General features: G+C 40.6%; 1 protein-coding gene across 1 annotated transcript; it reads left to right on the top strand.

The window, feature by feature from the left end:
• Positions 1-1,399: 1,399 nt before the first annotated feature.
• Positions 1,400-27,284, top strand: paxbp1 (PAX3 and PAX7 binding protein 1). The gene is made up of 18 exons (XM_061898580.1): positions 1,400-1,841; positions 4,913-5,032; positions 8,374-8,574; positions 8,759-8,980; positions 9,054-9,154; positions 17,727-17,950; positions 18,181-18,370; positions 20,326-20,449; positions 20,991-21,093; positions 21,187-21,302; positions 21,382-21,581; positions 21,657-21,804; positions 23,484-23,605; positions 23,682-23,758; positions 23,819-23,885; positions 23,954-24,100; positions 24,176-24,330; positions 26,798-27,284. Exons 1-18 carry the CDS (start codon positions 1,529-1,531, stop codon positions 26,916-26,918), a joined length of 2,751 nt encoding a protein of 916 aa, XP_061754564.1. The 5' UTR covers positions 1,400-1,528; the 3' UTR covers positions 26,919-27,284.

Below are 27,284 nucleotides of genomic sequence, written 5' to 3'. Positions count from 1 at the left end.
TGAGAAACACTGAATTAACCTAACATGTTATACCCGTAGGACCTGAAGAAATTCTACACCTGCAGAGGAGAACCTGCAAGATGTTCCGACTGAACCGGGACCTCCTGAATGTGTTAACCACTAAGCTAGTGATTTTCAAACTGTAGTATGATTTCCACTAGTAGAAGGCCATGATATCACGTCATTAAATATTCAAACACAGTGCTACTGTTCAAACAGTGTGTCATGTTACAGCAGCCAAACATATAAAAAAAACGTGTTTAATAAAACCTCTGGCTTCCCTGTTTTTGATGAATATTTAAGTCTACTAGGCTACTGTGTTTTAATGATGGTCATTATGGTGGTACATGGAGAGTCAGGTGTTTTCTGAGGTGAAACAAGTTTATGTGTGTATGGGGTATGTGTTGGGTTGCTGTTCTTGGAAGTGGGTGGGGAAAAAGGGGGAACATGTGATTACTGTTTTATTGTATATTGTAAGACCTGTCAAATTCAATAAATACATTTATAAAAATAAATCATAATAATAATATACACCTCACGGAATGATACAAAACTAATACAAAACCAGAAAAAAAAAAGTAAAATAATAAATAAAAAGCAAAATGTAAACACTTATGGCTGTCCATATGATCTTATTGTTCTGTCCTTATATATGTTTTTCAATTGGATTGATTGATTGATTGATTGATACTTTTATCAGCAGATTGCACAGTTCAGTACATATTCCGAACAATTGACCACTAGATGGTAACACCCGAATAAGTTTTTCAACTTGTTTAAGTCGGGGGGTCCACGTTAATCAATTCATGGTACAAATATATACTATCAGCATAATACAGTCATCACACAAGTTAATCATCAGACTATATACATTGAATTATTTACAATCCGGGGGTGGGATGAGGAGCTTTGGTTAAATCAGTACTTCAGTCATCAACAATTGCATCAACAGAGAAATGGACATTGAAACAGTGTAGGTCTTACTTAGTAGGATATGTACAGCAGGCAGAGAACATAGTGAGTTCAGATAGCATAAGAGCAAGTAAATACATTTAAATTACATTTGATTATTTACATTAGGTTATTTATAATCCGGGGAGATGGGATGTGAATGGAGGATGATTAGTAAAGGGTTGAAGTTGCCTGGAGGTGTTTTAGAGCGGTTTTGAAGGAATATATTTTTTACAGTCTTTTATCTCATCGTAAAGAGAATTCCATAGTTGAACCCCCACCAATGATGCACACATTTGTTTAAAAGGTGTCCTTGAATACTGACGTTTGAAATTACATTTTCTTCTATGCTTTGATATCAAGTCCCGTCTTTATGTGACTGATGCACATACTAACTTTGAGCAGTAGAGGTCAGTAGGGAACCCATGAGCTAATAAGCATTCCCATTTAAAAACGAAGAAGAAAGTCACTCCGGTAGAAAATGGCTCTCGTGGAGAACTGGTGTAATGTCGCTCCGATCTGACTGCGGCGTATCAGTATTTATCGGCATGCGTGATCGTTCCTAATTTCATCCAAAATGTTCAAAAAGGCCAAACGAGCTAACTTCCGACGAAGGAACGCGTCCGACGAGGAAGAGCACGAGGAGAAGGTGCAGCCGATGCTGGCGCCGACGTTGTTCGGGCCTGTTTTGGAGGAAGTGCCGTTCCTGGAGACGTCCAACAACAACAACAACAGCAGCTACAACGTCAGCTTAGCCCCCAGTAGTAACGGTTTTACGGGCGGCTTTAACAGCAGCAGAGCCTCCAAGAAGGACAAGAAGCCGAAAGAAAGCAGTGCGGTGGTGTTTGGACCCACCAAAGCGAGCCTGCTGAGTTTCGACGATGAAGAAGGTACCCGGATGGCCTGGCGTCTATGTAGCTATCATGGTAGCACGACGGGCCGCCATCTTTTACACTCGTCTGCTATTTTTCCTTTATTTGAGGCTTTTTTTTGTTATTGTTGTAGGCACTATACCAATGTGAGCAATTTGCAGAATGCGCAACCGCATTTTGCAAGTTTGTATAATGCGCAATCGTTTTGCAAATTGCTACCAGCTATATATTTGAATAACGTGTGGTGCACATTTTGCAAATCAATGGGCGCAAATACATGTTTTTGGTGTCAAAATTATTTGGTAAATACTTATGTAAATCTATTCATTTTTAGTATTGCCCTCAAATCAGTCCAATCCAATCCACTTTATATAGCACATTTAACAACAATAATGTTTCCAAAGTGCTGCAAAGCCATGTTAAAAACAATATTATACTCCACCAATGACTGAATAAAAACAAATAAATAAATATAAAACCAATATAAAAAATAAATAATATTAAAAACAATTTTAAAGGGTAAAAGCAATTAAAACAGTAAAATAGAAATCAGAATGTATAAAAAACACAGAGGACAAATCAAATTAACTTTATTTATAAAGCACATTTAAAATTTACCACAGGGGTAGCCAAAGTGCTGTACAATGGACAGGTTAAAAGATAATACGAGGACCGAGCAAACAACACAACATAAATAGAACATGATGAAAAAAATTAAAAAAAATATTAAAACAGGTTCACAGCAGGTGTATAATGGGGCGCCATTGTAGGATGGATATCACTTAGTGTTAAAAGCCAAGGAATAAAAGTATGTTTTCAAGAGAGATTTAAAAACAGGAAGAGAGGAGGCTTGTCTAACACTCAGAGGTAGGTCGTTCCAGAGCTTGGGAGAAGCAGCAGCAGCGAAAGCTCTGTCACCTCTAAGCTTCAGCCTTTTGTCAGGGACCGTCAGTAGCAGCTGATCTTAGGGATCGAGTGGGGCAGTAAGGCTGAAGGAGGTCAGAGAGATATGTTGGCGTGAGGTTGTTTAGACATTTAAAAGCAAATAGAAGGAGACAACAGAGGACCACACAACTCACATAGTGTTAAAAGCCAAAGAATAAAAGTGGGTCTTAAGACGAGACTTAAAACATTCCACTGTGGAAGCAGTTTGAACATGGAGGGGCAGAGTGTTCCAGAGCTTAGGGCCGACCACAGAGAAGGCCCTGTCTCCCCTGGTCTTAAGTCTGGTCTTGGGCACCAACCCAACCCTAACCACTATACAGTGTACATCCACGACTAAACTACTGACTAAACTACTACCACAACTTGATTTACTATTTATAAAATATAATAATGTAAACCATCCACAAAATCTTGTCTTAAATCTCGTCTTGCGATATGCAAATTGCTTGCGCAATGGAAATGACGTATAATTTGCAAAGTGCGCGAGATTGGTGAAATGCTTACAACATTATGCTCTAATTCCTTCTCTTGCAAAGTCAGGTTGCTAACTATTGACCCCGTGACAGCGTATGCATTATAGGTCATTGAAATTGAGCCCCCTTAAAAAGTGGCATTTGTTTGCATTCAAGTGACGCGGTTTTGATTGATTGATTGAGACTTTTATTAGTAGATTGCACAGTACAGTACATATTCCGTACATCCATCCATTTCCTACCGCTTATTCCCTTTGAGGTCGCGGGGGGCGCTGGTGCCTATCTCAGCTACAATCGGGCGGAAGGCGGCGTACACCCTGGACAAGTCACCGGGCCAACACAGATAGACAGACAACATTCACACTCACATTCACACACTAGGACCAATTTAGTGTTGCCAATCAACCTATCCCCAGGTGCATGTCTTCAGAAGTGGGAGGAAGCCTGAGTACCCAGAGGGAACCCACACAGTTTCGGAGAGGACATGCAAACTCCACATAGAAGGATCCCGAGCCAGGGATTGAACCCAGGACTACTCAGGACCTTCGTATTGTGAGGCAGACACACTAACCCCTCTCCACCGTGCTGCCCATATTCCGTACAATTGACCATTAAATGTTAACACCCGAATAAGTTTATCAACTTGTTTAAGTCGGGGTCCCCGGTAATCAAGTCATGGTATAAATATATACTAACAGCATAATACAGTCATCACACAAGTTAATCATCAGAGTATATACATTGAATTATTTACATCATTTACAATCGGGGGGTGGGATCTGGAGGGGGGTAGGTTTGGTTGATATCAGCACTTCAGTCATCAACAATTACATCATCTGAGAAATGGACATTGAAACAGTGTCGGTCTGACTTCGTCGGATATGTACAGCAAGTAGTGGACATAGAGAGATCAGAAAGCATAATAACAAGTATATACATTTGATTATTTGCAATCCGGGGAGGTAGGATGTGGAGGAAGTAGGTGTTAGTTTAGGGCTGAAGTTGCCTGGAGGTGTTCTTTTCGTGCGGTTTTAAAGGAGGATAGAGATGCACTTTCTTTACACCTGTTTGGAGTGCATTCCATATTGATGTGGCATGGAAGGAGAATGAGTTAAGACTTTTGTTGGATCGGAATCTGGGTTTAACGTGGTTTGTGGCGCTCTCCCTGGTGTTGTGGTTATGGAGGTCATTTACTTTAAGGAAGTAGTTTGACATGTACTTCGGTATCAGGGAGGTGTAGTGGATTTTATAAACTAGGCTCAGTGCAAGTTGTTTTGATCTGTCCTCCACCCTGAGCCAGCCCACTTTGGAGAAGTGGGTAGAAGTGAGGTGTGATCTGGGGTGGAGGTCTAGAAGTAACCTGACTAGCTTGTTCTGGAATGTTTGGAGTCTAGATTTGAGGGTTTTGGAGGTGCTGGGGTACCAGGAGGTGCATGCGTAATTTAAAAAGCGTTAAATGAGAGTTCCCGCTAGAATATTTAGAGGGGAACATTAATCCAAAATGTATTTTTGTGCGATGTCTTTTTGCAGTGGACTGTTCACTCCACTCATCTATTATATTTTTATTTTTTGATGAGTGCAACAACCCTTGAGTTACGACGAAAATTCAGTCTATCGCAGCTCTTATTGCCTCTTTCTAAAGCATGTCTCTCACTGTTTCATGGCTTCCAGAAGAAGAAGGAGTCTTCAATGTCTTCAGAGTAAAGAAGCCCACTCACAGCAAGAAAATAGTCAAGCAGCTGAAGAAGGAATATAAAGATGATTTGGAGAAGGGTGGCGTTGCCAAATCAGGTGAGAAATATTACACTATTGTCGTTTACTCAGTTGGCTTTGTAGAATATAAGCAATAAGGAACCATGCACTAGTTAAATATCAACGGTGACAACACTCGCAATTTAAAGAATACATGTATTGTTTTAACGTTTCAATTCTGAATTTTTGGTTGCCGATAAGCTTAAAGAAGAATATATATACTTTTTGGAACGATACAATCTAAAATGCTATAGTGAGTAGAAATAAATTCAAAAAACGTTTTTGCAGGAAAAAAAGAAATCAAGCAGTGTGACCGTGAAAACATAGTGGTTACTGGACAACGCAGTTGAATTTTCCTATATTCCTCTTACGTCTTCTAAGTGAATAGGATATAAATAAACTATAGGTACAAGTAAACAGTAATTAATGACAACGCATTCACTTCCTTTTTAAATAAAGTGCAACCAACAATTCAGGTTGAATTAACAAGAGGAAACATTTTTCTGATGACATTTTCAAATTTCAAGAAATTTCCAATAAAACTACAGTCACCAACATTTTAACTGTAGGTTTACCTTCTAAATAAAGTCTCCCAACCAGGCCATACATTATCTATTCTCCGCCCTGGCATTGCTGTATAAGGACAGTGTCCAAGGTGTACGGAAGCATGTATGCCCCTTAATCCCGGTTGATGGCGTTAGTTCCTCACATCCTAATTTCCATAACCTCCTTTATCTCATCTCTTTTATTTTGGTTTGAATTCTGTTTCTTGGCTGCCAGGTGTTGTAATCCGGAAGTGGGTGCGTCGCCGTAACTTGCTCCAGTGTCACTGCCGTTGTGTCGGTCGCATATTTTGTGGCTTTAAGTTTTGTTGTGAAGTAGGGCTGGGCGATATATCGATATAAACGATATATCGCAGGTTTGTCTTTGCGCGATATAGAAAATGACTATATCGTAATATTCGATTATATGTTCTCACACAGTTGCTTTTGCTGCGTGCATTACATTACTGGCGTTTCTCACTCCTTCTTGTCTCTCCTTCTCACTGACACATAAAACAAGCCCGCCTTCTTACATACGTCACATAACGTCGCGCATGTAGCGTCATACGCTCTCGCCGAGAGCTAACCTTAGCATGGCTAACGTTAGCTGAGGCAGGTCGAGTTGCTTTTAGTTGCGTGCATTACATTACTGGCGTTTCTCACTCCTTCTCGTCTCCTTCTCACGGAGACTGAAAACAAGCCCGCCTTCTTACATACGTCACATACTCTCGCGAGTGTAGCGTCATGCGCTCTCGCTGACCAGAGAGGTAGCAGCATGGCTAACGTTAGCTGAGGCGGGTCGAGCGGAGCGGAGCTTGTGACAATACAAGAGAGAATCACAAAGGGAGGAAGAACAATAAATGCCCAAAATAAAAAGCAGGGGGTCCATGATCTGGCGGTGGTTTGGCTTCAAGTGGGAAAATATTCAGCAGACAACAGCAATGTGCAAAGTATGCAGCAGAAGTGTTACTACAAAAAGGTACCTGCATTACTAATTTGTTCTTTCATTTAAAAAGTCACCCGCGAGAGAATGAAGAGTATTTAATAAATACACTTTTGGTCAATTGACTTAGTTGTGATTTCCCTCTCTGCATGAAAGTTTAAAATGAGCATATATTATTGCAGTGTGAAGAAGAATGTTTTAATGTAGACACATAGAATCATCATACTGTTGTGATTATATGCATCAAGTGTTCATTCAGGCCAAGGCAAAATATCGTAATATATATCGTATATCGCAATATGGCATAAAAATATTGCGATATTAATAAAAGCCAATATCGCCCAGCCCTATTGTGAAGTTATACTATAGTGTTATTTCGTTTGTCTTTGTTGTTGGTTTTGCAATCACGCTGTGGATGAAAGTTTTTGTGTTGTAATGTATGATCTTGTCTTGTGGCATTTGTGTTATGAATTTTCTCGACCACAGTAGTTAACCGCCATTATTGTTTTGATGACCCCACAGACGGGCAAATAGACGTAACGTTTGAAGGGGATCAGCACTTTTTGGGAATTTTGCCTATCGTTCACATTTATTATGAGAGACAATGCATTCTAACTCGTAAATCAGTGTAAATAAAAGTCCACTTACAATTAAGTTATTGGAAGGTCCTTTATTCCGCCCATAAACTCTATAGGTAACACATCCAAAAAGTGCCAACAATACTCTATGTACACTTTGTGACCTGAATTTGAACAAAGGGTTTGTTATTGTTATAAACGCTAACACAGACAACACATTTTGTAGCGGCGCACTGTCAGAGAGCTGACAAGCTTGTTGCTGCTATAATGACATGCTGCTTTCTCACCTTAAAGCTTGTGAATTATTATTTTAGATCATAAATAATTCCTATCACCATTGATAGTAGAAGGATGAGGACACAATCCGACAACTTGGTCAACTTTGGCATTCAACTAATACCCAAAAATGCCAAGAAAGACGCGAAAATACGCTCTTTTCCACTCCCCTTTTTTCTTTACAAGGCTTATGAGTCAATCATCTAAATGGGAATATATGAATGTCCCATCAGTTGGCATCCTAGGGAAAGCAGATATTGTACAGTAAGAGATGACAACTGTGTTGCAGTAACCTAATCTGGAAGAGATAAACGCATGGGCAAACTTCTCTGCAGCTGGGAGGGACAAGAAAGGACAGAGTTTCTAGATGTTTCAGAGGTGAAAGAAGGAGGCTTTGTACTGTAGGAGATATGATTGTCGAAAGAGGGGTGGGCGTCAAACATGACCCCAAGGCTGGAAACAGACGCAGAGAGGGGAGTGTTGTGGCCTGAGAGTAAAACGAGAGATGATTGGGGAAGAGCAGAGTTGTTGAGTACCAATTTGGATGGCTTCTGTTTTGGAGCCATTCAGCTGCAGGAAGTTTTGGCTCATCCATGCGTTTATCTCCTCTAGGCAGGAGCTGAGACGAGCAACCGTGGCAGTGGGGGAACCAGAAGGGGAGACCTTCAGGTAGAGTTGTGTCGTCAGCTTAGCAGTGGAAATTTATTCCATGCCTGCTGGCGACACACCCCAGGGGAAACATGATCCCAATGGTTTGATTTGAAATTTTTCGGGACATATGCAGATCCCGTGTACACAAAAACAGGTATCAATAGCTAAGAACAGTTAGTTCTGCATAAAAGGTTCCCTTTAAAATATGTTGAACAGCCTCCGTCAGACACAAATTAGTAAAATTGCGGCATCACAGCTAGGCCTGGGCAAATAACAAATTTGGCTTGATTATATATTGTTGACTTCGTCTTCTCAAAGGGGGAAAAAGATTGAGAAATACTAGTAAAAGGAGCAGTGAATGACAGAGATAACATTGTTTGTTTTCCATAGACACTCCGCCTCATCCTGCTGTCACGGTCAAAGAGGAAGTCGTCGTCTCCAGCAATGTGGGCAAAGAAGAAATGGAGGTGGACAGCGCTGACGACCAGGGGGAAGATGTGAAAGATCAAGGAACGAGTCAGGTGTCCAAGAGCATCAGCAACCCAGGAGCGACATTCAGTACTCTCTCCTCCCTCAGCACTCTCAGACCTGGTACCACACTGCTTCATGTCATTAATTTCACGTTAAGGCCTAAAAAAAGATGTCTTATATTTAGGGCCTAGAGATGTTCTTGAAAAAGAAGGGCTTGTATTACATTCTCGTAAATACAGGGTTGATGTTCTTTTTATAATCACTGACATAAAGCTCACAATCAGCGTAACTTTTGTCGCTCTAGGTGAGATCCCTGACGCAGCCTTCATTCACGCTGCCAGAAAGAGGCGACAGCTAGCCAGAGAGCTGGGTGGAGACGCCCCCCTGGTCGAGACAGAAACACCAAAGAAACGCATGACACAAGATGACCAAGATGGCAGCGACGACGAAGACGAGGACGAGAAGAGGATTAGCTTTAGCGGCGTGAAGAGCAAAACACAGAGGCAAAAGATCGCAGAGGAGATAGGTACCTCACGCCTTACGAGAATTGTTGGTCACCATGGCCACCATCACAGCCTGATAATTACCGCCTGCTGCAGGTATCGAGGGGAGTGATGACGAGGCGCTGGATACTGGTGCTGATGAGGAAGTCAGTCGGTGGGAGCAGGAGCAGATTAGGAAAGGAATCAGCATACCTCAGGTAAACAGTGTGATTCTCCCCAAAAGTACAAACATTTTTGTAATTACTGATTGGCCAACTAAGTAAACACTGTGGGTAATTTAACATGGAATTATTTTAAGTTGTTGCAGATGATATTATAAGCAGAATGCTGGTGCCAGAAAATCATATAGTAGGGTATACAGGTTAGGGATGTAACGATAAACCGTAGAAATAACTGCGGTAAAACTCCCGACGCCTAGTAATACCATTTTAAATTAAGATGATCAAAAACCATGACTAATAACTGCACTTTGATAAAGTCACCTACTGGCTGGTGCCAGTTCGCTAGCCTAAATGCTAACATTAAAACAAGAGACATTAACTTCTTTACCGGTAAGAGACATACCTCAGTCTAAACTTATGTTAACACATGTGCACAATTAACTTACAAGCTGTGCTCTTTTTTTTGTATTTTAGAGTAATCAATCTTTCTTTGAAGGAAAAGAGACTGATTTTTTACGGTGCATTCAAGGACCGTTGAACACAGGACACAATGTTAAATACAGGTGAATAAACACGACGTCTATTCGGGTTCACAACTTTTAATCAACTGCTCCACAGAGGAAAAACCGGAAACACTTTTCACTTCCCGCCCATCAACACTGCGCATGCGTTAACCCAGTATATGGAGAAACATATTAACAATCTCCCTATCTTTTATAAATAATAAAAAATAAAAAAAAATAGCACATGTTTCTTGAGAACAAATACATGTCTTTTTAAACAACAGAAACAATACGATCAACTTAGATAAGAACCCATTTTCCTTCACTCAATGCTTTCAAAAGCATCAATGGTGATGCCCCCTTTTTTGTAAGACAGTCAGCCAGTTGAACTTTTGTAGCTGACCAAAGCACTTTTTGTATTTTTCTGTTGTGAATTAGTTCTTTGATGCCACTTATATCTAACCGAAGCTTTTTCTCTGTGACCTGTTTTGTTGATCGAAGAGCATAGAGGGAATGATTATCAGTCACACAAACTAACGCTGGAGCATTTAGACCAGCGGTGCCAGAAGTGAGCTCAGAATAAAGGGTGGCAAAAAACACAGTATTGTCTATTCCATCCGACATGGCAAGAGTCTCTCCAGCAAGGGTGCTTCTCACCGCACGTCGAATCCTCTTGGACTGCCAGAAAAGGGGGGAGAATTTACCTCCTTTTCCCATTAGGGTGATCAACATGCCCCCTCCATCAGGAAGTTTTCCTAATGAAGCATCGCTGAATACAGTCAGGTTTAAAGTATTATCATTTCCCAAATGTTGAAATTGTAAAGTCACTTTTTCAGCTTTCAGTTTACGAACTAACTTATTAGCATTGTGAATTGATTACACAGTCGCATTCTTTAGACTAGATGCCAGACCATAAGAATCAAACATTACATCAGGTCATGTCTGTTTTGCAACCCAGAGTATCCGTCCTATTTTTTATGTAGGGACGGCGTGGCGCAGTGGGGAGAGTGGCCGTGCGCAACCCGAGCGTCCCTGGTTCAATTCCCACCTAGTAGCAACCTCGTCACGTCCGTTGTGTCCTGAGCAAGACACTTCACCCTTGCTCCTGATGGGTGCTGGTTAGCGCCTTGCATGGCAGCTCCCTCCATCAGTGTGTGAATGTGTGTGTGAATGGGTAAATGTGGAAGTAGTGTCAAAGCGCTTTGAGTACCTTGAAGGTAGAAAAGCCCTATACAAGTACAACCCATTTATCATTTATATGAGTTGTTCTTTTTCTGTTTCATTAAGAGGAGCATCTCTTTCTAGAGCACGGACTGGCTGTTAGTGAATGGGGTGCAGACTTTCAATGTAGCTGTGCTGATGCAACTGTACAGAATCATTAACAGTTTCAATATCCATTCCCAAATAGCAGAAATTGTCTAGTTCCTCACGTCCCACTTGGAAGCCAGACTTCAGTTTAGGGATCACATTTTCTGAAAAGTTTGATGAGCCTGTTCACATGAAATCATCTATATGACATGCGAGTACACCCGTCACTGTGTTTTCATCATCAAGCCAATAAAATACTGCTGGGTCTACCTGTGACACTATACCACAAGTGCTCAGCATCATTTCATTCAGCTTGTTGTACCAATAGAGAGATGCATCAGCAAGCCCATACACACACTTCTTTACTTTCCAAATAACCCCCTTACATTCAGCTTCTGGAGGAGGGTTGACATAAATGTCTTTCGAAAACTCCATACCCTGTAAAAAGACAGACTTGATGTCCATAGAATGGACTTTCCAATGATTTTGAAAATTTAACTTAGAGATTCAGAAGCACAGGTTGAATCTTTTTGTAGATTTTTTTTTAATTAAGTTCTTCAAACCCCCTTGCTACAAGTCTGGCTTTGGGTACAATACCAGTGTCACTTTCTTTGAGACTACAGACCTGCTTAGTGGAAATACACTTTTGTCCTGTATTTTCAGTCTCTTCAAAAACATTATTGCTTTTCCAGCTTTCGATCTCTGCCTGTTTGGCTGCATCAAATGATATGTATTTTGTTATGAGTACATCAGCCTCCCTGACAGCTGACTCAGTGTTAAGATGGTGTACACATGACATGCCAAGAGCCTCTTTTAATCCAGTACTGCCATCAGGCTCTATATGCTGCACATTATACCAGTTTGTATAGGTTCCCGTTGCTTTACCTGCTCTACTGAGTACTTTAGCCTTACATGTTACACTTGTATCTCTTTTCACAAAAGTTACAATCTGTCCTGTTTTTAACTTCACATTGGAAGCAGGGAGAAGATTATCACAGGCACTGTGATTCATTTGAGGTGCATCACTTTGAATTATACCTTCACTTGTTTCCCTCTCCATCACTGTCATGTTCACTTTCACTGTCTGTTTTTTTTCATTATCTGAGCTACATGATGGTCTGTGTAAAGCATCTGTGTCACTATCAACGGTTATGTTCTCTTCATGTTTTTCACATCCTGTTTCAGAGTGAACATTACTTTGTGTAATTTCCCTGTCTTTAATCTCTGTGTGCACCTTATTAAGTCGAGAGTGATGAACTCTTAACTAGAATAATTCCATGTCTTACAAACACAACAGCTCCATCTTGACCAATCCCTGGTGCCTTCCACTCTCTTTGTTTATAGTAAACTTTTCTCCTGTCTCATATTTTTCATCTGTGTATCTAAGCTGTTTTCTTAATCCCCTTCTTATCCTCTCTGAACATTCAACTTCAGTGAAAGCCTTCCTTGAGGCATGCAAAGCTGATATGTGTTCTCCTACTCTTGTGCTCACTGTAGTGCCCTCTAGTGCAGGTAGCTCATTTATCAATACATTGGGAAGGTTAGGATTTTGACCAAATACCAGTTGATGTGGACTATAACCATGTACACCGTGCATGCAGTTCTTAGCCATTAAGGCCTAGTCCAAGGCAGTGCTCCAGTCACAATCTTTTTCCTGTTTAACTTTCTGGACGATGTTTGTGAGTGTCTGATTATGATGTTCCAACAGTCCGTTGCTCCATGGGCTGTATCCTGCGGTTGTCTTGATCTCGATATTGAAGTTTTCTGCCATGTCCCTGAACTTTTCATTGTTAAATTCTCCTCCGTTGTCACTGAAGCGCTTTTTGGGAGGACCATGGACACTTATCCATGTGTGGATGAAAGAGTTGACAATTACAGAAGATTTCTTGGTTTTCACAATATTTCCAGTGCTGAAACGTGTGAAATGGTCCATTATATGTAATATAAATGCCTGACTCAAGCTCGTGCAGGTCCACCGCCACAGTTTCATTGTATTCCAAAGCAAGAGGCAAAACAACAGTTGGCTTTGGCTTTGTCTTGCTATATCTTTGGCACGTGTCACATGCATCCACTATTTGTTGCAAAATATTGAGACAGTCCCTGTCTTTGTTCCCTGAACTTTGAATTAGCCTATGCAGGCGATCTGCTGATGCATGGCCAAATTGTTTGTGAAGTTTGAGGAGGACCTTGTTCTTCTCGATTTTGGACATATTTTCTGTTACAATCAGGACTTCATCTTCAGCAAATACATCTCTAATCTGACTTTCCATGTCATCTTTGTCTCTTATGTCAACACAGTAGTGTCCTGAGCTGGTAAACTGAAGAGGTATCTGCTGCTTAAACATCCCTGCCTGTTGTTCCTGCCTTATTTAATGATGTTTTACTCACCAGGAGTGGAATATCGACTTTGACAACTTCTGTCTCAATGTTACACTTTATCCATCCTATTTTAGCCGGTAGATGCACTTTTCTGGTGGAATTAATCACATTTCCATCCCCAAAACGAAATGGTCTGTTGCTAGACCTTTCTGTACTTCTGAGCTTATTTACCTGCTTTTCATTTAGATTATCTACAAAACTTTCAAGCCACTTTTCTCCACACACTGTGCAAGTGCAGGCTGTGTCTGATTGCTGAGCCTGCTGCTTCAGTCATAAAAATCTCAGCTTTAGACTGGGGATCATTTGTTAACAGCGGGATATTAACTTCATCCAAATTGTCATTTTCAGTCAATCTTACTTGTTCGTGCTTTTTTCTGCGGGCAGTCTTTTGCCCAGTGGCATGTGCTTTGACACACGGCACATCATGATCGTTTACCGTACTTATCCAGTGGGTTTGTACCCCGTAACGGTGTCACTGATCTTTGTTGTCCACGTTGAAACGGTGTGTTTCGTCTTCCTCTCCATTGTGGCTTTTCTGTGAGGAAAACTGCGTGCGTCCTGGTTCAGTTGTATCTCGCTTGACGTGCCCGTTGTTTTACCTCCGAATATCCGTTTGAGAGCTGACTTCATTGACGAGAAGCTTAGCTCCGTGTCAGCCGTCAGTGCTAGCTGCCTGTCTTTCTCATCGAGGCAGGATGTGTCAAGAAGTTTGAAGGCTAACACCGCATCAGGGAGTGTCCTATTGTACATTTTCATCCGGTTGTAGCGCTGTTCAAAGTCAATAATATAGTCCACCATTGAAACGGAACTATTTTTTGTGATGCGGTCGAAGTATGTGTACGCTTACAGGAAAAAGTCATCCAGTTTTGCAAATAATGCCGTCAAACCGTTGTCATTGTCCAACTCCTCCGCAGATATCTCCATTGCGATTTCTCTAGCTTTCCCTTCAAGTTCCAAAGCCATAGCCAGTGCTTGTTTTTTCTTGAGTTCTGTAACCCGCATCCAAATGTTAACTTCATTTTTCCAGCACTCGTATGGCTTGGACTCGTCAAACCTCGCCGGTATCTTATAGTTTGCAGCCATCCTCAACGATCCTCTGCTACCAATGTTAAATACAGGTGAATAAACACGACGTCTATTCTGGTTCACAACTTTTAATCAACTGCTCTACAGAGGAAAAACCGGAAGCACTTTTCACTTTACCGCCCATCCACACTGCGCATGCATTAACCCAGTATATGGAGAAACATGTTAACAACAATGCCCATCAGAAATAACAGTAGATCTTACTTGTTATTCATTTTTTTATATTTAAATACATATTAAAGTGCTACAGTACAAACTAATATTTAATACAATAAAAGGTTAGACATTAAAGCAGATAAGATACCAAGACTAAAACACCATCAGTGACGCTGTTGCCATTTGTAATACAAAGTAGTGTAAAGTTCTTACCGTATTTTCGCGACCATACGGCACACCTTAATAAAAGGTGCAGTCTCTGTTACGGGTGCTATTTCTGTATTTAACGCATAAATAAGGCGCACCGCATTTTTGGGCGCAGGCATGGTAAAACTTACGCTACCTTTTTAAAATATACGGTCACATGCATGTAGGCTGTTTTAAAAAGGCAGCAGGAGCAAAGCTGAGTTTGGATGTACTTTATTGAAGCATTTAACAATGTACTTACATTACTTTTTTATCAATACTCATCCAAAAATCAATCAAAGTCCTTTTCTTCTGTGTCCGAAAAGAACAGCTGGACAAGGGCTGCATGAAACAGGCCAGATTCCCTCTCGTCATTTTCAGAGTCAGTCTCATTGCCGTGGGGCTCCTCAGAAATGATCCCGGCTTTTGCGAAAGCACGAACAACAGGGCAAGCAGACGTTAGCCCAAGCATCCACAATCCATTCACAAATTGTTGCGTAACTGGGCCGACGCTGCATCCCAGTTTTCGTGAAGCTGTGTTCGCCATCTGTCATCCATCGCTCCCATGACGCTCACAACTTCACTTTGAACGCCCTGTTTACACCCATGTCCAGAGGTTGGAGTTCCTTCGTCATGCTTCCTGGAATGATGGCAAGCTCACGGTTCGTTTGCTGAACTTGGTTTGTCAAAGCGACTGTGAGATGGGCGTGCATGGAGTCACAGATCAACAAGGACGGTGACGCGAGGAAAAAACATCCGATCTCTTTACGTAGACCTCACTCAGCCACTCTCTCATTTTCTCCTCATCCATCCAGCCGTTTGGATTTGCTTTAATGATGACTCAAGGTGTAAACTTTTCTTTAAGCGTCTTCTTCTGAAAATCACCATAGGTGGCAGTTTTCTAACCATTAGCATAGCAAGCTAGCACAACAGTAAAAGCTGGCCTCCCGTGCCTCGTTGTGCGTATCGCTACCGTGCTGGTGGTTCACCTGGAGTTTGAAAGTGAGCGGCACCTTGTCCATGTTTGTGATATGGTTGGGCTGGATGTTTGTTGGCAATTTTTTTATTGAAGTAGGAGCAGAAGATGGCCAGTTTTTCCTTGTAATCCGCTGGATGTTGCTGAGCCAAGGTAGATAGATAGATGGCGCTATTTCATAAAACGAAAACACCAAGACGGACCTCCTTGATAATGATCAATTTTAATTTCTTCTGCAAGCTTTATTGCTCTGTCGAATGGTGACTGTAAAGACGTTTTTCCAGGCTGTTCTTTAATCGTGAACTCATTGCTGGAGGTGGTCTTCCACATCGCCTTGTTTCCACGGAAACTCCGCTTCGTCTTCCTGTCTTGGCAAAGCTCGTTTTCCTGTTTCCTCCACTTGTAAACCATAGATTAGTTGATTTAGCTTGCAGTTTAAACTGTGCTTCGTACGCTTGTCTCTTCTCTGGTGCCATTTTCGGGGGTCCTTTGCTAAACCAATATTGTTTTGTACAACGCACATACCAACACTATCGTATATACCCAATGAGGGAGTGCCTTTAGCTTCCTCTCTCACGTGCAACATTCACCCTTTAACTTCCACATGCTGTCCTCAGTCACATCCGCCTTTCCTCGATATAAACAGCGTGCCAGCCCAGTGACAAAAGTCACACAATTACAGACTTTGAAACTCAGTGCACACATAAGGCACCTTGTCCATTTTGGAGAAAATTTAAGACTATTAGGTGCGCCTTATTGTCGTGAAAATGCGTTACTTGTATTTGTCAGTAAACTCGCCATGAAAGCTCTAAAACATACCGGTTGTGTGAGTTTACATTATTTACCCAAAGAACTTTAGTTATTAGAGAGTTCCGGTCTAACGATTTTCCACGGGACACATTTCCGGCCTTGTTATTGCACGAGTGAGCCACGGATGAGGAGATGCTGCTCCGTTATTAATTTAAGTAATGTCAAAATGTCATTAAAACAGTTGGCTCCATCTTTTGACACTTCTTCCACTCCCGTCCTTGCATGTTACACCGGTACAACAAAGATGACAGAGAATTAGGCGCTGCCGAAGACCATCCATGAACGGCGCAACCTGATGCAACTGTCAAAGTGGCTTAAAGATGTTCTGTAAAACATAATCTATGAAACATTTTGACCAAATAACTGCCATTACATGTTATGTAGACCACAAGGAAGTGTTTTCAATTTAGGAAAAAAATTATGACCCCTTTTAATGCGCCCTATAATCCGGTGCGCCTTTTGTATGAAAATAGACCTGACAAGACCCGTTCATCGGCAGTGCGCCTTATGGTCTATAAAATACGGGTATTTTGGGATCTGCACTAGTCTTGAAAATTGACGCGCTTCCGCATTTGTAGTCCGTGACGATCCCGTAGTGCGCCTTTTGTATGAAAAAATGTCAGACTTGCTAATCGGCAGTGCGCCTTATAATTTGGTATTAATATAGAAATATACGAGACATTTAAGTCTATTCCATTCTGAAGGATGTCCAGGCATTATGTATTATTACATCAGTGGTTAATTTGGTCTCAAAAAAGAAATGGCAATATCATTTATCGGCAGTAAACAGCAGATCAATATATCGTAAAGCAATTATCAGCCCAAGCCTATATTGAACATCTTGAAGTGCAGTTATTTCCCCAGATAGAAAAACTGGTTTGGGGGCGTGTTTGCCATCATTTTCCAACAAATTCAGCATACTAGTTCGTTCATTCATGGGCTTGTCTTGCTCATTAGGTTTGAAGCTAAAATATTCTCACATAGGAACATTTGGCTTTTTATTAGTGAGTAGAGGCTCTGTCTAGTGGCTGTGTGAGCCCACCAAGATAAAGATGGCAATTTATTAGTGCTTGCAAAGTTATCGAGTTAATTTTCATTTATCTTTAGAATAAGGGATTTATTAATTATTGGCCCAGGCCGTCCAACAAGGATTTATGATTCAGTAATCAATAAACAATGCTGAAAATATCTATTTTCTGACCAGGTCCAAAGCAGCCAACCAGAGGACAGCACAGCCTACTATCAGAACAGCTACGGGGCTCAGCCTTATGGCGCTTCCTACAGCATGCCCTTCACATACAGCACTGCGCCCTCGCAGACCTGCAAGACCCTTGGCCTGGCAGACAACAGTTCTGTTCACTTTGGCGTCTCTGTTAGTGACTTAGCCCCAGTGTCCATTGATCTGGTAAAGAAACGCCTCCAGGATAGGTAGGTAAAGTAGAACTGCTGCCCTGTCATGTCGGCTGCTGTGTGCTATGGTTGTGGAGACCCCATAAAAGCTACATACAAAGCTAACCACATGGGGGAGGGATGAATGATATGCTATACTTCCTAAAACCACATTGTTGTCTCTACCTACACATTGTGAAGACATTTGTCCACTTTTTGCACTTGACCTACTTTTTGCCCCTCCTCCTTTTCACGCCTTTTGTCCACAGGCTCAGCCACATGCGCACAAGCCGCGACGCCAATGCTAAACGCTACAGTCAGATCCAAGAAGACTTAACTGCCTCAGAGAAGACCATTCAGCAGCTGGACGGCTCGTCCAATGACAATGCAGATCAATATAAATTCTTGCAAGAGATGCGAGGGTATGTTGGAGACTTGCTTGAGTGTTTCGGTGAAAAGGTAAGAGAGAATGTACCTGCTCTCTGATTAGCTGTTGTTTTGTGTCCATTTTCAGTGTTGACAACATAAGATATTTAGAAAAAATACAAATTAAATACAGGTATATATTTTAATACATGTGAAATGAATGCCAACTAAGATGGGTCCAATATATGTATACATAATTTGTGCGCGATGACATGTAACCACAGTTAATATTTACATGCATACTGTATGTAAATATTAACTGTTAGAATCGTTGCAAAAAATGGTGGTCTGCCTGTCAACACAAATGCTTCCTGGCAAATAATCCCTTTTTTAAAAAAAAGTTAAAACTAATTTACATTGCTGCATGTATAAAATTGAAAGTGCATCGATTTGAAAAATACCATTTGTTTACTTGTGCCATCACTTTATTACATTGCATTATGGCAGTTTGGTGTTATTTGAAATTTTTTTGAGCCCATTTGCAGTCCCATATTTTCCCTGTCATTAGTGGAATACCAATTCCATGCCCTCCGAAACATTTATTTTATTTTTTATATATTTCACAAAAAGTCGTTTTATTCGTACTAAATCGTCAATATTTTTTTTAAGCTGGTACCAATAACTTCCTGCTTCTCCATATAGATGACTAATTTGCATGCTATATTGTACTATTATTTTTTACATTTAGATTTAAGTGTAGTTTGTGCACACTTTGCCCTGTAGATTTGTCCTGACCAAAGCCGGTATCTTCAACGATAGTAAAGAGCTAGTCGTCCAGCGCCATCATTTCCATGACAAATTACAGATCGTTTTAGCCCTTATGTCGTCTCTTGCAAACTTTTTTGCACTTTTCAAATGTCACAGCAATAGGAACAAACCCCAGCCAATTTTATGCAGCAAACTTTGGGAAGCTTTTTTAGCAACATGTGCCTTCGCTTAAGCTTTCAAAATTCAGTTGCAGCAATGTCAGCATTTCAGGTGGTTTATCAGGTTTACAGTTTAGAAAGCGCAATTTTTTTTCACTCCTTGCAAAATGTTTGCACAACATCCGGCATAAAGGGCACGCAAAACGTCTTCATCTGAAACAAAGTCCCACACAATCGACGCAATATTTGTTTGATGTGAGCGCAGGGGAAATTTACAACTGGACGTCAAAGTATACGAGCAGGAGAAAAGAAGCATTGTTTTTTTCTTATTTTAATCTACCTTCAGTACGTGGTGGGGGAGTATCGCCTCATTGGAGTTATTTTTTTATGTTATCAAATTTATTGGTATGATGTAATAATTTCTAATATCGCCCCGATATTTATTTTGCACTCCTAATACAAACTAAATTGCATTGATTTATTTATCTTATTTACATGATGGAATGTCATTTATTTCGCTGCAAGATGGGACTTACAATTATCCACACTTGTTGCGCACAGGAGGAGGAGCAATCGCATTAATTATATTGTATAAGGATTACTTACACAAAAATGGCAAGGAACACACATGCTAGTTTTTCTCTGAATTAGCTACATTGCAGCAAAGGTGTGTGTGTTTCAGTTAAATCAGTATTTTTATTTTTTTTATAAAAATGGTGATGACGATTATTCTTGCATTTGCTCTCTCATGCTTGACTGAACTATTAACGATTTTGGTCGTTCAGCAGCAATTCTATGGAGCAACCTGCATCCTGCAAAGTCATGACTTTTGTGACTCTTCCTGCATAAAATGATTAATTAAATCTCTCAAATGTGAAACATGAGCTAAATATTATTTGTGTCGGGTAAAAAGAACAACCATACATTTTCTGTCATTCTAGCTTCAAACATTAGAAGTTATTGTATAAGTTATTGTATTTTTACCCCACACTGGTAATATTCCAGCGCCACTCTTAATGTACTTCACAATCCTTTTCTTTCACGCCAGCAAGGCACTTCCTGTGACTTGGGAACCCTTCGTTTGTTTGGGTCAGAGGTCACAGAAGGCATCATATCTTTCAGGTGCCTGCTGTCCTGGAGCTGGAGGCTGCCATGCACCAGTTACTAAGGCAACGGGCCTCTCGACTGGTCCAGAGAAGACAGGATGATATAAAAGATGAATCGGCGGAGTTTGCAAGCCTTTCAAGTCAGTCCATCTTGAAGGTTTTTATGATTCATTCGAACGGACTCGTTAGTTCTGTGTGATTGCGTGTGTACGGTTTTACATTGAAGTAATGTTTGAGTGTGTGCGTGCGTGTGTACAGTTTTGGATGTGTGTGTGTGCGCGTGTGCGCGCGAGCATGTACATATGACAATGTAGTTTGTATGTCGGAGTCTCGCAGTGAGCGGGATGTCAAAGTCACTTAAAAGGTGACAATAGCTATCAGTGTAACAATATCATGTTGCAGACGGTAAGTGACTCGGGATTTGGTACAGAACACAATGCTTGGACATAATCAATGATTGTGTGGAATTAACCTAGCCATTTTCCTCAGTATATCAGTGGGTTGATCAAATGTTGTAAAATAAACATTTAGTACCTTCTTGCTGGACAAACAGCAGACAAAGAGGCTGTTATATAGTAATATGACTCAGACTATATCAAATGATAGTTTTTAGTAATTTTAGTGTAAGGGTGATCTTCTAATAACACTACTGGCCCCTCACATCCCTCGTGTCTCTTGTAGATAAAGCCATCATGGCTCCCAATCTGGATACTTTTGGTCGCGACCGCACAATGTACCAAGAGAATAATCGTCAGAGGAGGATAGCAGAAAGAGAGGCGCGACGGTACGCTGAAGAAAAGAAAAGAAAAAGTTAACCTGAATATGCCTTTAAATTTGGCACTAAATTCTCAACTTTTTTTTTAATCTTCCGCCTCAGAGCTCGCCGGCGTCAAGCTCGAGAGCAGAATGGAAAGTGGGCGGAGCACAAAGAAGGTCTGTCGTCTGATGATGAGGAGACGTCTACAGACATCACCAGCTTCGACATGGAGCACGGTATTAAAAAGTGTTGCAAGTAGGAGATGAAACAAGCAGTGATCAAACCTCAACTGACATGCAAATTCCTCCCTTCCAGATCGTATCGCAAAAGAATGTAAGAAAGTGTTTGAGGATGTGGTGGAAGACTTTCATTCCCTGGATTACATCAAATCCCAGTTTGAAGTTTGGAGGCGGGACTACGCCGACTGCTACAGAGATGCGTACATAGGCCTATGCCTGCCCAAACTCTTCAGCCCTTTGGTTAGACTGCAGCTTATCACATGGAACCCTCTTGAGGTAAAAGTTCGCTTTACAAATGCTCTATTTTGAAATCAAACTGTGAAATCAGACTTTCTTGATGCACCACTGCAGGCGCAGTGTACAAACTTTGAGTACATGCTCTGGTTTGAGTCACTGCTGTTCTATGGATTTGAGGAGAACAACACATTGCAGAAAGGAGATAGCGACATCGGCCTGCTGCCTGCTATTGTGGAAAAGGTCATTCTCACCAAACTGACAGGTATGAAAACACATTAGTCACTAAAAAACAGTACACATGGGAAAATCTTCCCTCCAAACCCCCAACTAAAACTAGGGTGGAATTATCTTCAAGAGTGTTTGGCGCTTTTTGGTTTTGTCACCAAAGAGCAGTGACAACATTAAGAACCTAGACTTAAAGTTATGTAGCTGTGATGTACTGGGGGCTCAGTACACAAAGTCCAAATCAACGATAAGTCGTCAATTGGATTCGATATGGTTCCTCATTTCCATTCTGAATCCCAAAGATCCTCGATTGTGATTATTTTAAGAGGCATGGTCAAAACTGTATTTCACGGGGACTATTTTCAACAATAAATATCAGTCCTCTGAACTTGAATTTAAATGTTCTGAAGTTTATTTCCACAGGAGTACACTTTCACAAAAGTTTCACTCATAAAAGTTTAAACCTCATAAAGAACATTTACACATGTTTGTGTTCGATATAGGAACATTCCAATCAGGGTTTTATGCTGCCGATACCTATAATCCATGAGTAAAATAAACCGATGCTGATCGCATGTATTAATTGAAATATGTGTACATATATATATATAATTATTTTTTTTATATGGCGAGTGCTATTGACAGTGTAATATTGTAAAAATAATATTTAAACTACTACGTTGTTTGATCAAAACAATGTAAATAGCACAATAACTAAACAAAAGTTAAAACTACAAACTACTACTCATTGAAATCCTTTGGTTTTTGCCTTCGGAGGCCTTCTGTGTACAGGAAAATTTTACCTGAATTTGTAAACATTAACAAAAATAAAAACGGATTTTGTGAACATTTAAATATCGATCTAAACACTCTAGTATGTATCATATACTGATACTACTACCTTTGGTATCAACAATACCGATTTATGGATTGATCAGTCTTCCTTTTACATATGGCAGTGTTAGCTAAATGGCACAGAACAGCACTCTCTTCGTTTCTTTCTCCCCAGATAATATCTACTTACTTTCTGCTGTAACACGCTTCCATGTACACTTCTTAAACTTTATTAAACCCTTATTTCTTGTTGTTTCAAGCTAGTTTAACTATATGCATGCTTGCTCCGGTTTGCTCTTGGTGTGTAACATGTTGAGCCTCATCCTCCAGTCTTCTAGTGATAATAATACTTTAGAATTGCAGTTTATTTTCGTAACGAAAGATTATTGACTTATGGGAGCGGCTCCACACGGTAAATGGAGATACAGTTAGCATCTTGCCGCCTCTGTGGTAGCTAATTCTTCAGGTCAGTGGACTGATCATTAAAAACAGGAATCAACATTTAAAAATTTGGATGATTCTGGGAGAATATAAGACCCAGTTCCCGTTGATGCTGTATGGCCAACCCCAACCCGAGTAATCATTAACCGAACACTGAGGAGTCCAATGTGAAAACTCAAAGACACTGGTGTCTAATGCATGTTCATTAATGCAGTTACGAAATTCTATTTACACTTAGAGCAAACCAGCCATTCCGCTTTTTTATATGTCATTTATCAAAGGTTAAGTAAACTTATTTTTACACTTGTATGGCTGTTCATATCGTTATTGTCAGTTATAAATTAGTTGTTACTTCAAACATTGCCTATACGGTTAGTTTGACTCCAGAATGTTTTTTTTACCCTTTGTTTAATGGCACTACGTGTGTGTTTGTTCTAACAGCGATCTCAGAACAAGTGTGGGACCCGTTATCGAGCAGCCAGACTGCCAGACTGGTGGCCTTCATTCGCAGACTGATAAAAAGCTACCCAACTGTGCTCCATGGGGACAACCAATACACACAGGTACTGCCTAGTCTCATCTCCTACATGTGGATCATGTTCTTGTCTTAACGGTGGTCCTTATTTCTTTGTCTATCAGGAGCTGTTAAAAACTATTGTCATGCGGGTGCGGCGGACACTCGATGAGGATGTTTTCCAGCCCCTCTACCCCAAAAAGTACTAACATTAAAAAGTAATCTTCATTAGCTCTATTGTCTGACAGTTTGCTTTCTTTAGTTTGCTGGAAAACAAGAACAGCGGTCCTTACTTATTCTACCAGAGGCAATTCTGGACTTGTGTGAAGGTTTGTAGACCACCCTCAGAAAGTGCCATGATGCCAAGCAAGTCTAACAGTCTTTTCTCTGTGTGTAGCTGTTAGGAAACATTTTGCAATGGGAAGGGATTCTCTCGACTTCCTGCTTAAAAGACTTGGCTTTAGACAGCACTCTGAATAGATACATCCTCTCTGCACTGCAGACCACCGATACCAACGAGGACAATGTTTACAAGTCCCAGAAGGCAAGAGTCATTTTACAATAAATTAGCTTGCTTCTTTGTTCATAAATGTGTTTTACACGTTTTTGCCTTTTTCAGGTTGTGGAATATCTGCCAGCACATTGGTTCTCTGGGCTGAAGCACCAGCAGACGCTGCCTCAGCTAGAGCCTCTGTGTCGTTACCTCGTGCATTTGGCCAACTCTTTGTACCGCAGCAGCCAGGGGGCGGCTGATACCCAACGACGGGCGACAAAGTAAGACGATAAGCTTCCTTATTAATAATGCTTTACAGTTCGACAAATTTCCTCGCAAATGCTCCTAAAAATAGACCATGGGACTTGGGCCCGGGGGACTGTTGCACATTTGTAAATAGAGATTTCAACCCATTCATCGCATGTTTTCTTTAAATCTATCCAAATTTGATCAAACTAGAGTACATTTTTTTCTCATCTGTATAACATGTTAAATACCTTAAACCATAACCAAATGGACAGGTGAATGACGCGGAAATGTCATCGATCACTCTGAGTGTGTCCCTCTCTCCCTTCCTGCGACATTCACAGAGGGGAGCCCCGCTCGTCTTAGTTCACTTAATCTTCCAACACAGAAGAAACAAGATCTTGGTTTGAGAAACTGGTCAGTAAAAGAAAACATTTTTTTCCCCACCACCTTAAACCTTGACACATACTGCTCTGTGCGCTAGTAACTATGAGTGTTTGAGGCAATATTGTACAACAAATCAGTGATTTGAAGTGACAAACTTGCCATCCAAATAATACCCTGTTTGTTGAAAAGATCATACAGCCATGGAAGCACATTGAATCTATTTATCAAGCAGAGGTCACACAAACCAGTGAAAGATTCAAAAGAGCTGCCATCAGAGCTGACAAACTGCCTCTGCTAGCCTGCTAACTAAAACGGCTCAAGCAGAAATACCTGTGAGCCTTAGACTGAGCCTGGAACTCGCTGACATCACTAGGAAACTGGCACCACCTTTTTAAAGGCACACAGACGCACACACCGCTCTCATATCTATATACTTAATATGAAACATTGTCAACTGAATTATGCCAAAAATGTTCCTATTCGGGTTTAATGCTGCTGATTCCGATCAATGAGATCGGTTGATACCAATCACATGTATTAACCGTACATTTTTCCTTGGATATATTGTGAGTAATATTGACAGTGTAACTATAGCAACACAATATTTTATAGTATTTTTTTTTTGTATTACACACAATTGTCATCCAGTGATAATTGTACCTGACAATGATATTAAGAAATGCAGTTTATTTTCCTTAATGGAGGTGATCATTATTATTTTAGCTTGAGTTGCACGTTTATGGCCAAAATAGTAATAGATTGTTTTAATCAATATCGAAATCACAATTATTCATGATGTTAGGAAACCGTGTTGGGGTTGGGGGGTACGTGACGCCATCATATAATTTGTAACGGCTAATAAAAAGGCTATAGACATTATCCATGTCTTTGCTATTGACATTATCCATGTCTTTGTTCATTAATAGTATCTACGGTGTCAGCTTTTCCTCATTACATTATTTTTATATTTTTGGTAAATTTTTTAATGTGCATTTTCTATATATTTACACGTACTATGTACATACAGTATAGGTCATAAATTAATTAACTATACACCGCAAAACATTCACATGACTTTGACGTGGAAAAAAAACTCAAATATACAACAAACACGGGCTTTACTTTTTGAAATCAATACAAAACAAAAAGCAGTTTGGCCAATGAAGATCAAGTGTAATAAACACGCTTTGTTCTTCTCCAACATGCAACAGTGCAACAGTTTGGCCCAAAAAAAAAAAAATCTGAGTAGTGCCTTACACATATAATACACAAGGTCTGAGCCTCACTGACAACTCAGTGTGCTGTCACTCTACAGCCTGCAATCGATTCAATGACAAAACATATGCCAAAACATTTTAGCTAGTGTTGGCGTTATTGGGAACCCTGACAAAGTTAGAAGGAAAAGGATGAGTGACCATGCCAGCAAACAAACTAATGACATTAATAACCAGTTGTGGCAATGTTCCCCACAAATGTCTCCTTTCCTCCTTACTCAGTCAGAGCAGGTGAGTGAAGGACTGAGCAATGACATCACGCTGTGTTGGGCTTTAATAATGAAAGCCAAATCAAATAGTTTTTTCCTGCGCTGTATACTTATTCGGTGGGACAAATGTGTCGGTCTCCAATATTGTTCACACCTGTCGCCATCTAATACCAGCAGTGCGCTCTCAAACACAAGCAAAGACTCCACGTAGGTGGAGCGAGTGAAACGAGAATCGTCAGCAGCAATCTCAGAAAAAGGTTTTGAATGTTAATGTTTCCGTTCAGCATGACGATGGAGTTTGTTGCTCATACACAAACGTCACACGTGTAGGCGTGTGTTTTTACAGGGCTCTTCTCTCCCACTGTGGTTGTTTTGATATAAAGCTGAGCCTGCTTTTTAAATGTTAATATTGCCAACCTCACCCTCAATAAATTCCGATCACGATTAAATTTTCATTAATTGTTCAGCCCTATTCCACACTGGCGTTTGTATATAGCCTTTTTTAAATATTTTTTAACAACAATCGTCCGATACTGATCGGTGACCAATGGATCACCTCATCCTGAGTATTATTTGGCCTTGTCATGCAGTTACGTAAACATTTTTCCTAACATCCTCATTTGTGCCAATAGGGAGCAAGTGAAAGAGATTGTAAAGATGCTGGCCCACATGAAGGCGGTGGACCACATCATCACTCTGGCAGCAGAGCAAGGCATCAAGGACATTAAAGCTCTTTTGGAAGCCAAGTCATAGACCGCCATCAGTATCAGTAAACAACTCCTCACTCAACTACTGTATAGACATTTCCATCTCTGCAGTCAGTTTGCCCGTGGAAGTGAAGTGTAAATACTGTGAATAATGTACAGAAATGTTTGTTTTCTTTAATGCGCTTGTCTAACACTTTTCCTGTAAAGTTCACCTCCCTTCCTAATGCAGTTGGACTCATCAAGTGACAGATGAGTTGATGTAAAAAGTGTCCAACTGTTTTTACCTCAGCAACTCTTTACCATCTGTTCTTAGTGACTTTAGTTAGAAACAGCACACAGGACAAAGATACATGTCTCACCATCAGCACTGATTGAACCTATTGTTTGGGAATAAAACATACAGTTGAAAGTG

Source organism: Nerophis ophidion, linkage group LG04 (genome assembly GCF_033978795.1).
Source record: "Nerophis ophidion isolate RoL-2023_Sa linkage group LG04, RoL_Noph_v1.0, whole genome shotgun sequence".
NCBI lineage: Eukaryota > Metazoa > Chordata > Actinopteri > Syngnathiformes > Syngnathidae > Nerophis > Nerophis ophidion.
The sequence above is the reverse complement of the archived record's forward strand: the minus strand, read 5'-3'. Positions and strand labels throughout refer to the sequence as shown.

What these genes read in the sequence shown, in the direction of transcription:
- paxbp1 (XM_061898580.1), top strand. Translation starts at nt 1,529, where the DNA reads ATGTTCAAAAAGGCCAAACGAGCTAACTTCCGACGAAGGAACGCGTCC. An exon ending in GGAGTTTGCAAGCCTTTCAA is followed by an intron (nt 20,450 to 20,990) that starts GTCAGTCCATCT and finishes TGTCTCTTGTAG; the next exon opens with ATAAAGCCATCATGGCTCCC. An exon ending in CAGCCCCTCTACCCCAAAAA is followed by an intron (nt 23,759 to 23,818) that starts GTACTAACATTA and finishes TGCTTTCTTTAG; the next exon opens with TTTGCTGGAAAACAAGAACA.